The following is a 12,647-nucleotide window of genomic DNA, read 5'->3' on the forward strand; positions in this document are numbered from 1 at the left end:
GATCTACTGCTGTATACATAGTAGGTTCAAGAAACATTTATAGTAAATAAATGGAAAATACAGGATGTCAGAGGGTACTCTCTAGTTGGTTGGTCCATCCTACTGAATCAAGATGATTCATTTAAACTAACCTAGAGAGGAACCAGGAGGCACTGCAGTAGCTTTTTTAAAGATATCCATCTAGGAAAGATTTTCAGTGAGGAAAACCCCATTCCTACCATAAAGTTACTCTTTTTATCTAAATTTATATCACTGTTATTCAGCTTTTTTTCCTCAGTAAAACCAGTATCACTATTTTTAAATGGTTTTTATAATAGCTCCCATAGAAAATTATTCAACATAGGCAACACTAAAACTAAAGACAAGAAACTAAAATTTTTACTTACTCTTGAACAAATTTATATTACACTCTACTTCAATCCAGTGTGTGAAAATAAAATAGTATACTATAAAATAGAGGTGAGGAGTAACTGATGAAAAGACCTGTAAACTTAGCAACTAGAGAGCTATTTAATTACTGTATATTAGTAACTATACATGATAATCGTAAGTTACTTACCTCCAGTTTATTATTGGTTTGTGGGAAGAGGGTAGGTTTACTTCTGATTTTAGGTTGGATTCCTGAATTTGTTTGAGGGCATCTTCTAATGGAAGAACTGGTCTTTGAAGAACTGGTCTTTGAAGAACTAAGGAAATAATAAAATAATATAGTACAGAATCACTTCAATAATCTCTTTATACATAATTTAATTGGTCAATGATAAAATACTATCTTAAAACTTGTGTGACAAATTTATTTTGAACAGTATATTTTAACATCCACTTCCCAATAAGAAATAGTTATCTCAAAATTCTCATCACCAATTTTAAGAATACTTATTTGGGAAAATGAAATCTGAGAAATGTCCAGGCTGTTTGATCTGGCATGCAAACCCCATTATATCTAGCCTCATAATTCCATAAATTTCTGACAGAATTTACAAATATCCTTATTAAGAAAAGGGGAAAATATAAAAATAGCAGTTAACATTTATTGAGCATTTACTGTGAAAGACATTATTTTTGAGCACTGTATAAGTATTAACTACTTTATTCTCACTAAGGCCTTTGAAAGAAAGGAAGTGTTAATCACTAAGTTGTGTACAGCTCTTCGGAACCCCATGGACTGAAGCATGCCACGCTCCTCTGTCCGTGGGATTCTCCAGGCAAGAATACTGGAGTGGGTTGACACACTCTTCTCTAGGAGTTCTGCCCAACTCAGAGATCGAACCTGGTTCTCCTGCACTTCAGGCAGATTCTTTATTGTTTGAGCCACCATAAAAGCCCCAATCTCCATTTGCAACTGAGGAAACCGAAACATAGCTAAGTAACTTGTTCAGGGTCACACATTAAATGAATACTCATTCACATATCATTCTGCACAACCTCTAATCCAATCCTAGCTCCCATAAGTATCCACTTTTCCAAGAATTGCCACTGTGCACTTTGGTACACACCTTCTTGTTCAAGTTGAAACGTACCTTCTATTTAAAGGATATTGCTTTCCTGCAGCCCTCTTAGGGGAAGATACAAGTAACTACAAATAACTGAAGGCCTGGAGATGGGATAGCTGACTTTCTAGCTCTCCAATGATGCTACCAAATTGTTTTTTCCTCCTTTCTCCTTCAAAAACCCATATCATCATGATTGATGTTTGTTATTCACCTTAAAATTTTTAAGCAAAATCAGTATATTATTATGAATGGGTTAGTTAAAACTTGAACTCTAGAGTCAGGGGGTGACTGCATAAAATACAAGTGAAAAATGTCAGTTATGAGATGGTTTGCTGGATATTCTAACCATGAAGGACCAATCCTCTTGAGGCAGAAACTATCAAGCTTTAGAGTTTGATTGTTTTTCTAATGAGCATAAGCAATGTCCCAAAGGATTGTTTATTGGTAAAATTAATGGCTAGCTGCATAGCCTGATGAATATTAAAAATGAACTTTCTCTGTTGAAATTAAAGATATTCAAGACAGATGGACTTCCCTAAAGTATTTTAATCACTCCCTACCCTTGCATGAACAGAGAATAAGAATCTAGGGAGTCTATACCCTTTACCGTTACAGATAGCATTGAGGTTTGACCTCTAATTAGTCTTGGCTCCAGCTGTTAAACAGGAACATTCCTGATTGTGCAGTGCCAGAAGGCATATAATTTTGTCTCTAGAATGTGACTGTGTAAGTCTAAATGGATCTTTCACATAAAGTGTAGTCAGAGCACCTAAGATAACATAGAGCTGAGACTTTATTGAACTTAGTGAACAAGTTACACCAATTGTTTTGTGCGTGATTTGTTAAAAAAATGTTTAGTTGAACTAGATTATAGCTTGAGATTTGCTTTAATTAACACTCACCACTTACTATCAAAGAGAATTTAAAAACTACTTTTAAAACTAACTTGGGTCATTTACATTGCTGTTTATTGTTGCTATTATCTAATGATCTCTTGGTCAGTACCTCATACTCACTGAGGAATATTCAAGTCTACATTTTTTTGAATATTTATTGTGTATTAGGGCTTTATTATTCCATTTAAATTACCAGGCTCCTCTTTCTAGTTCTTTTGCCCTGACAGTCTAACTCCAACAATTCTCTGACTCCGACAATTTTCTGACCTCATTCAAAACCCCAATCCATCCCTTTTTTATAGTAAGGGGAAGCATTAGCTATCATGCATATTGGGTGAACTTTGGTGTAACTCTAATATTTGAGAATAAACTAAATGAATAGACAATTAAGTAAACAGTTGTTCATCACAACTTTGTTGTTCTTCATTCATGACAGTAAACGTTCTTAAAATTTTAATTTAATATTTTGTACAGGTAACATATTCATATTTAGAAATCAAAAAATATAATACAAATTTGGAAGTTTTGCTCTAACTGGTATTTGTATATTCTTTCACTGTTTATGCAGATATAAACATACATAAATATACATTCTATTTTTAAAAGTTGAAGTATAGTTAATTTATAATACTATCTTAGTTTCAGGTATACAATCAGATATTCTCTATTTTTATAGATTATATTTAAAGTTGTTAAAAATAATGGTTATGTTTCCCTGTTAGTATAATATATCCCTGTTGCTTAACTATTTTATTCATATTAATAGTAGCTTGTGTCTTTTAACCCATACCCCTATTTGTCCCTCCTTTTTCACTCTCTCCACTGGTAATCACTAGTTTGTTCTCTATATCTCTAAGGTTTTTTTTTTTTTTTAATTTTATTCATTTATTTGGGCTGCTGCTGGATCTTTGTTGCTTTGTGCAGGCTTTCTCTAGCAGTGGTGAGAGGAAGCTACTCTTGGCTGCAGTGTGCAGGCTTATGGCAGTGGCTTCTCCTGTTGCAGAGCACAGGCTCCAGAGTGTGGGCTCAGTAGTTGTGGCACGTGGGCCTAGTTGCTCTGGGGCATGTGGAATTTTCCCGGACTAGAGACTGAACCCATGTCCCCTGCACTGACAGACAGATTGCTAAATGCTGCACCACCAGGGAAGTCTTTGTTTTTTTTAAATATACATTCATTTATTTTTTTAAGATTTTCATATCAGTGATAACATATTTATTTTTAAATGTAAGTTTGTCTATGACATTTTAATAAGCATAACACTAAGTCCATTCACATTGCTGCAAATGGTGGAATTTCATTCTTTTTATGGCTGAGTAATATTCCATTACTGTTCAATATCCCATGAATGGTATGAAAAGGCAAAAAGATAGGACACTGAAAGATGAACTTCCCAGGTTGGAGGGTGCCGAACATGCTACTGGAGATCAGTGGAGAAATAACTACAGAAAGAATGAAGAGACAGAGCCAAAGCAAAAACAACACACAGTTGTGGATGTGACTGGTGATGGAAGTAAAAGTCCGATGCTGTAAAGAGCAATATTGCATAGGAACCTGGACTGTTAGGTCCATGAATCAAGGCAAATTGGAATAGTGAACATTGACATTTTAGGAATCAGCAAACTAAAATGGACTGGAATGGGTGAATTTAACTCAGATGACCATTATATCTACTACTGGGCAAGAATTCCTTAGAAGAAACGAAGTAGCCATCATAGGCAACAAAAGAGTCCGAAATACAGTACTTGAATGCAATCTCAAAAATGACAGAATGATCTCTGTTCATTTCCAAGGCAAAACATTCAATATTACAGTAATCCAAGTCTATGCCTCTGACAGTAATGGTGAAGAAGCTGAAGTTCAATGGGTCTATGAAGACCTGCAAGACCTTCTAGAACTAACACCCAAAAAGATGTCCTTTTTATTACAGGGGACTGGAATGCAAAAGTAGGAAGTCAAGAAATACCTGGAGTAACAGGTAAATCTGGCCTCGGGGTACACAATGAAGCAGGGCAAAGGCTAACACAGTTTTGCCAAAAGAACGCACTGGTCATAGCAAACACAATTATACAGTGGAAGTGACAAATAGATTCAAGAGATTAGATCTGATAAACAGAGTTCCTGAAGAACTATGGACAGAGGTTCATGACATTGTATAGGAGGCAGGGGATCAAGACCATCCCCAAGAAAAAGAAATGCAAAAAGGCAAAATGATTGTCTGAGGAGGCCTTACAAATAGCTAAGAAAAGAAGAAACGTGAAAGGCAAAGGAGAAAAGGGAAGATATACCCATTTGAATACTGCATTTGAGTGCAGAGTTCCAAAGAATAGCAAGAAGAGATAAGAAAGCCTTCCTCAGTGATCAGTGCAAAGAAACAGAGGAAAACAATAGAATGGGAAAGACTAGAGATCTCTTCAAGAAAATTAGAGATACCAAGGGAACATTTCATGCAAAGATGGCCTCAATAAAGGTCAGAAATGGTATGGACCTAACAGAAGCAGAAGATATTAAGAAGAGGTTGCAAAAATACACAGAAGAACTGTACAAAAAAGATCTTCACAACCCAGATAATCATGGTGGTGTAATGATCACCTAGAGCCAGACATCCTGGAATGCAAAGTCAAGTGGGCCTTAGGAAGCATCACTATGAACAAAGCTAGTGGAGGTGATGGAATTCCAGTTGAGCTATTTCAAATCCTAAAAGATGACACTATGAAAGTGCTGCAATCAATATCCCAGCAAATTTGGAAAATTCAACAGTGGCCACAGGACTGGAAAAGGTGTTTTCATTCCAATCCCAAAGATCAACAATGCCAAAGAATGCTCAAACTACTGCACAATTGCATTCATCTCATATGCTACTAAAGAAGACATATGGATGGCTAACAAACACATGAAAAGATGCTCAACATCACTCATTATTAGAGAAATGCAAATCAAAACCACAATGAGGTACCACTTCACACCACTCAGAATGTCTGCGATCCAAAAATCTGCAAGCAATAAATGCTGGAGAGGGTGTGGAGAGAAGGGAACTCTCCTACACTGTTGGTGGGAATGCAAACTAGTACAGCCACTATGGAGAACAGTGTGGAGATTCCTTAAAAAATTGCAAATAGAACTACCTTATGACCCAGCAATCCCACTGCTGGGCATACACACGGAGGAAACCAGAATTGAAAGAGACACATGTACCCCAATGTTCATCGCAGCACTGTTTATAATAGCCAGGACATGGAAACAACCTAGATGTCCATCAGCAGATGAATGGATAAGAAAGCTGTGGTACATATACACAATGGAGTATTACTCAGCCGTTAAAAAGAATACATTTGAATCAGTTCTGATGAGATGGATGAAACTGGAGCCAATTATACAGAGTGAAGTAAGCCAGAAAGAAAAACACCAATACAGTATACTAACACATATATATGGAATTTAGAAAGATGGCAATGATGACCCTGTATGCAGGACAGCAAAAAAGACACAGATGTGTATAACGGACTTTTGGACTCAGTGGGAGAGGGAGAGGGTGAGATGACTTGGGAGAATGGTATTGAAACATGTATAATATCATGTAAGAATCGAATCGCCAGTCTATGTACGATGCAGGATATGGCATGCTTGGGGCTGGTACGCAGGGATGACCCAGAGAGATGTTATGGGGAGGGGGGTGGGAGGGGGGTTCAGATTTGGGAACGCATGTACACCCGTGGTGGATTCATGTCAATGTATGGCAAAACCAATACAGAATTGTAAAGTAAAATAAAAAATAAATTAAAAAAAAAAATAAAGTAATGCTCAAAATTCTCCAAGCAAGGCTTTAACAGTATATGAACTGTGAACTTCCTGATGTTCAAGCTGGATCTAGAAAAGGCAGAGGAACCAGACATCAAATTGCCAACATCTGTTGGATCATCAAAAAAGCAAAAGAGTTCCAGAAAAACATCTACTTCTGATTTACTGACTATGGCAAAGCCTTTGACTGTGTGGATCACAATAAACTGTGGAAAATTTTTCAAGAGATCGGAATATCAGACCACCTGATCTGCCTCTTGAGAAATCTGTATGCAGGTCAAGAAGCAACAGTTAGAACTGGACATGGAACAACAGACTGGTTCCAAATCAGGAAAGGAGTACATCAAGGCTGTATATTGTCACCCTGCTTATTTATTTTATATGCAGAGAACATTATGAGAAACAATGGGCTGGATGAAACACAAGCTGGAATCAAGATTGTAGAGAGAAATATCAATAATCTCAGATATGCAGATGACACCACCCTTATGTTAGAAAGTGAAGAGGAACTAAAATGCCTCTTGATGAAAGTGAAAGAGGAGAGTGAAAAAGGTGGCTTAAAGCTCAACATTCAGAAAACTAAGATCGTGGCATTTGGTCCCATCACTTCATGGCAAATAGATGGGGAAACAATGGAAACAGTGAGAGACTTTTTTTTTTTTTTTGACTCCAAAATCACTGCAGATGGTGACTACAGCCATGAAATTAAAAGATGCTTGGTCCGTGGAAGAAAAGTTATGACTAACCTAGACAGCATATTAAAAAGCAGAGACATTACTTTGCCAACAAAAGGTCCATCTAGTCAAACTATGGTTTTTCCGGTATTCATGTATGGATGTGAGAGTTGGACCACAAAGAAGGCTGAGCACCAAAGAATTGATGCTTTTGAACTGTGGTGTTGGGGAAGACTCTTGAGAGTCCCTTGGACAGCAAGGAGATCCAACCAGTCCATCCTAGTGTTCATTGGAAGGACTGATGTTGAAGCTTAAACTCCAATACTTTGGCCACCTGATGCGAAGAAATGACTAATTTGAAAAGACCCTGATCCTGGGAAAGATTGAAGGTGGGCGAAGGGGACAACAGAAGATGAGATTATTGGATGGTATCACCGACTTAATGGACAGAGTTTGAGTAAGCTCTGGGATTTGGTGATGGACAGGGAGGCCTGGCGTGCTGCAGTCCATGGGGTCACAAAGAATTCGGACAGGACTGAGTGACTGAATTGAACTGAACTGAATATTCCATTATATATATTTTCCTTAATTCAGTTAGTATTCTTATCACTATTGCTTTGAATCCTCTGGTAAACTATTTCTGTTTCATTTTTTTTCTCTTGCTCTTTCCATTGAGATCAATTTCTCTGTTTTCTCAATTTGCTTAACAGTCTCCATCTCTATGAAATAGGTGAACAGTTACCAATTGCTGTCTTGAAGGGGTGTTCTTTTGTAGGAGCAACCCCATACAGCCTGTGTGTCCATTGGTTTTAGTGGGAGAGCAGGATTTGACATGAAAACAGGTCACATCTTTTCTCAAGCTGTGCTTCCATATTACACAGGGCATGCTTCCATATCACTTTGGAAGGATTGGGGCTGGGGAGGAGAGGCTAGGGCTGGAGCCAAGAGTGAGCTAGGGCTTCCTCTGTTGTCAGGGACTACCACCACCCTACCAGGTCCAGGGTTGGGTCCCAAGTTCCTGAAATAGAAGCCCTGAGGAGCAGGTCTGAGCTAGCTCAGGTGTGAGCTTTTCTCTCTCCCAACATCAGCACTCTGGCCCCTGAGGTGAGCAGTGCTGGAGCAAGAGGGGCCAGTATGAGCTCCTAGTGTGTGACCAGGTGCACGTTGCAACAGTTTGGCCGCAGAGAGTTTAGGCTGCTTCTGATGTGCTGCCTGTTCAAGTGCCCATAATGGCTGTCCTCGCCCAAAGGATGCCACTTTGGTTCTGAGCTACCTCTGTGTCTCCTGGCTGAGTTCTTTCTTGGCTGGGGCAACCCTCACTCCAGTGTGGAGCTCAAGCTGGGGCATACCCTAGAGCAGTTTCAGGAGACCAGCCAGTCAACTGTACAGTTTCAATCTGCCTTCTCTGCCCTCTTTTGGGAATAAGTGTGTGTGCATTCCTCCCAGGTGGAGTCCAGGCTTCTTGCAGTCCTCCTGTTAGTCCCACCAATCCTCCAATCAGCCTAGGGGCTCATCTCCCTTGTGCTGGATACCAGGACGGGGGGTCTAATTTGTAGCTTCAACCGTTCACTCCCCCGAGAGGATTTCTGCCTGTGTAATCTCCCTTTTCCTTTGGGTATCCCTCCGGACACAGGTCCCCAACTGACTGCTTCTCTTTCCTTCCTATCTTATTCTATGAGGATCTTTTTTTTCAGCCTTGGTTGTACAGGAGTCTTTCTGTCAGTTTCCAGTTAGTTTTCAGCAAGAATTTTTCTATATGTAGATATCTTTTTTATGTGTTTGTTGGGGGAGGTGAGTTCCATATCCTCCTATGCCACCATCTTGATCTCCTCTCTTAACATACATTCTAATTTCTTCCTTTTCTTACAAAGAAGTTAGAATACTAAGTATACTCCTCTGAACCTTATTTTTATACTTAATAATAAATATATGCTGAAAATTGTATTAAAAAGCAGAGACATATTTTGCCAACAAAGGTCTATCTAGTCAAAGCCATGGTTTCCCAATGGTCACGTATAGATAAGAGAGCTGGACCATAAAGAAGGCTGGGTGCTAAAGAATTGATGCTTTTGAACTGTGGTGTTGGAGAAGACTCTTGAAAGCCCCTTGGATTGCAAAGAGATCAAACCAGTCAATCCTAAAGGAAATAAACCCTGAATATTCACTGGAAGGACTGATGCTGAAGCCCCACTAGTGTGGCCACCTGATGTGAAGAGCCAACTCATTGGAAAAGACCCTGATGCTTGGAAAGATTGAGGGCAAGAGAAGAAGGGGGAAACAGAGGATGAGATGGTTGGATGGCATCACTGACTCAACAGACATGAGTTTGAGCAAACTCAGGGAGATAGTGGAGGACAGGAAGCATGGCATGCTGCAGTCCATGGGGTCGCAAAGAGTTGGACACAATGACTGAACAACAACACATCCTGGAAATCAGGGATAGATCTGAGTTTTATGAAAGGATAAGGCTTATACAATTTGAGGGCCCAATTAAGAGAAATAATACAAAATTAGATATAGGGACCATGACAGAGAGAGCTCCTGAAACTTGAACCTTATTGACTGCATGGTAAATCTACATCTGCTGGACATCATTTCATATCAGTGTGTAAACTGTTTCCTCTTCTTTCAATAGCTGCATAATATTCCATTGAGTGAATGTACATGCCAGTTGTTTTTACTAACACTTCTAACTCTGTGTACCTAGGCCCTTGGGTAATCAGCACTCTTTCTGGGAGAAGGATACCCAGGAGGGGTGAGTATTCTGAGGCATTTATCACAACTAAGTACATCCTCTTTCTTAAGAAAAACTACCTTTTCTTTTGCCTCTTATACAATTTTCTTTATTTGCTTTTATTTCCCTGATTTGCTTTTATTTTCCTGATTTTGCTTTGTTTTCCTGATAACTACTCCTGCTTTGGCAGACAGATTCTTTACCACTGTGCTACCTGGGAAGCCCTTATTCCTGGGTAGCACACTCTATATTGTTAGGGGTGGCAATATAGCCACAATAAAGATACTAAAATGGTCAACAAGGATTTTGCTACTCTGAATGTTAAGTTTAATTTTCATATTCTGTGTGTGTTATGTATGTGTTTAAAGAAAGTATTTACTGTTGAAAATAAAGTTCTAGAATATTGAAAAAAAGTAAATCAATACTTCAATTAAAAACCCCTATATTTTCCAGTCTCCCTTGCAGATGGAGTTGCCAATTAGATATTAATAGAAGCAGATAGATGGGGGCTTTTAGGAAAACAATTTAACAGGAGTTCAGAGGTACACCCTTCTCTCCTTTATATATTTCTTCCTTCCCATCTACAACGCTGACAATAGTGACACAATGCTGGAGCTATAGCTGTTACCATGTGACCAATGAAGGTGAAGCTATAAATCATATACTAAGGGTAGCTGAACTGTGAGACAGGAGTCCGGGTTCCCTGTGGCACTGCATGATCTTCAGACGAGCTCCTGACTGCCGACCTGAGTATTTCACATTATACAAGAGAAAAACCTCCATCATGTTTAAGCTATATTAATTTTAGCAGTGTTACTAGTTGCTCTTACTTTCAGTAAGCTCTCTTATTGACATAGTAATGGCTTGCTTTCCAGTTAAAAAACTTGAAGTGGACTGCATACTGGATAAAGATGAAATTCCTAGCACAGCATCCAAATTTCTTACAGAATTGTCCCAATTCATTTTTCTAGTCTTGTATCCATTTTTCTTTTCTTTTTTTCCCCATCTTATGCTTTGGATACACTTTGGATTTGCAATTCATAATTTACTTGCAAAAGTTGTTCCTTATGTCTGGGATTTTAAAAATTGCCTCTTTGCTTGGCAAAATGCTTATGGTTTAAGATTCAAATGAAGTCATTTTTTCAGGGATGATATCCTGCAAGTTCCTATATACGTCCAGTGTTCTTTGTGCTTCATAGTACTTTACACATTCTGCTACCACAAAAATTAGATTTAGACATTACTTGTTTACATTACTCTCATCTCCAAAATAAACTGTGAAGTCTTTTACAGCAGAGTACAATTAGATTTTTCTGTATCTTGGCATCTTAGCTTACCCTAGACTGGTGTACAATATAGCAGTACAACATGTGTTTGCTAAATACTCAAAGGTTCTGCTTGTCCCTTTTCTTTCTGAAGCTTTGACATTTTGTTGCTAATTCTGTGTTACTATTTAAGGCATAAAAATGTAGATGTGGTACTGAAGAATCAAACATAATCATTAAAAAATTTTTAATTGACTCCAGTCTTAGATTGTTGGATTATGAAGGCAATGGCACTCCACTCCAGTAATCTTGCCTGGAAAATCTCATGGACGGGGGAGCCTGGTAGGCTGCAGTCCATGGGGTCGCTAAGAGTTGGATAGGACTGAGTGACTTCACTTTCACCTTTCACTTTCATGTACTGGAGAAGGAAATGGCAACCCACTCCAGTGTTCTTGCCTGGAGAATCCCAGGGATGAGGGAGCCTGGTGGGCTGCCATCTATGGGGTCACACAGAGTCGGACATGACTGAAGTGACTTAGCAGCAGCAGCAGCACCCTCTTTATGGATCTCTTTATTTTGCTGGTCTCTCAAATGTGAATTTGAACAAAAATGTAGACGAAATGCCAAAATGAATCTGATATTAACTTATTAAATCTAACTGTTAAATTGTCTTTTGATGTTAAGCTATTTACTAAATCAGTTTTAAAAAGACAACACGTTGCAAGCCAGTATGAAGTATAATCAAACTTGTATGCTTTTCAAATTTCCCAACAGATCCAACAAAATATTAATTCTTCAAATTAAACCTATATCAAATTGCAATTTTCCATTTGGCAAAAGTCCTATTATTCAAAACATATAGGCTGAATTTCCACTTTTTTTCTTAATTTATTTTATTGTCTACTCAAGTTGAATGTGATTACAACTTTCGTTTTTATCTTTATATTGCTCTAGAAATTAAGGCACCTGTTCTCTTCCGCTGTGAAAAAGGAATATGGGCACGCTGGAATTTTTCAGTAACTTCTTCAACCTTCTGTTTTCGTTGTTGAAGTATCTGTTCTCTGATTTGATGTTCTCTTTCTTCTTGTTCTTTTTGTTTTTCTTCAAATGCTCTATATTTAAAACAATGTAGACAACAGAATTATGTAGTATAAACATTGAAACTAAAAAAAAAAGGTTTAATTACTTAGAAAAAACAACTTTTAAGTAAAAAAAGACCATTTGTTAACAGTTTAAATATCTTTGCAAGTAGTAATTTCAGAATCTTACCTGGGCCTTTTGCAACTAAAAGAAGGCATGTAATGAACCTCTTTCATTTGGGGCAGGCCTGCATACACTTCCCATTTTCAGTTTCCAAACTCTGCTGTGGAAAAAGTCTCTTCTAAAAAGCTACATTATTTTCTGTACTGTGAAGAAAATAACTGATTGGTAAAAGAATAAGCCTTGCAAATTATGTAGTAGCCAGGAAGATAATGTATATTTCTCTTTTAGCCAAAAGTTTAAAATTGTCAGTCATGTTAAGTCTGGGTTGTGCTAAAAATTCAGACAATTTACATAAAAATTGTGATTCTCAACTTCTTTTGAAAACAAGAAAGACTTGACAACCTTGGACTCTTTATTCACTTACGGTTAGAAAAATCTTCCCATAGTTCTTACTATTCTCTATTTTTCTTTTTTTTAAAATAATTTTTTAATTTTTTAAACTATGGAGGTATAATAGATTTACAGGAGAGTTGGGAAGTACAGAACAAGGTTACATATAATTCCTCTATATACTACAACTGTATTT

General features: G+C 37.8%; 1 protein-coding gene across 3 annotated transcripts in view; it reads right to left on the minus strand.

Annotated features, from left to right (window-relative positions):
* CEP126 (centrosomal protein 126) overlaps positions 1-12,647 on the minus strand; it is a 122,478-nt gene that overhangs the window by 69,003 nt on the left and 40,828 nt on the right. For all 3 annotated transcript variants that reach the window (XM_040257867.1, XM_040257868.1, XM_040257866.1), the window contains exons 3-4: positions 11,825-11,970; positions 560-671 (exon numbers count right to left, since the gene is read on the minus strand). In XM_040257867.1, the coding sequence (XP_040113801.1) occupies positions 560-671; positions 11,825-11,970 (258 nt within the window). The remainder of the gene's footprint in view (positions 1-559; positions 672-11,824; positions 11,971-12,647) is intronic.

Source organism: Oryx dammah, unplaced genomic scaffold, assembly GCF_014754425.2.
Source record: "Oryx dammah isolate SB20612 unplaced genomic scaffold, SCBI_Odam_1.1 HiC_scaffold_17, whole genome shotgun sequence".
NCBI lineage: Eukaryota > Metazoa > Chordata > Mammalia > Artiodactyla > Bovidae > Oryx > Oryx dammah.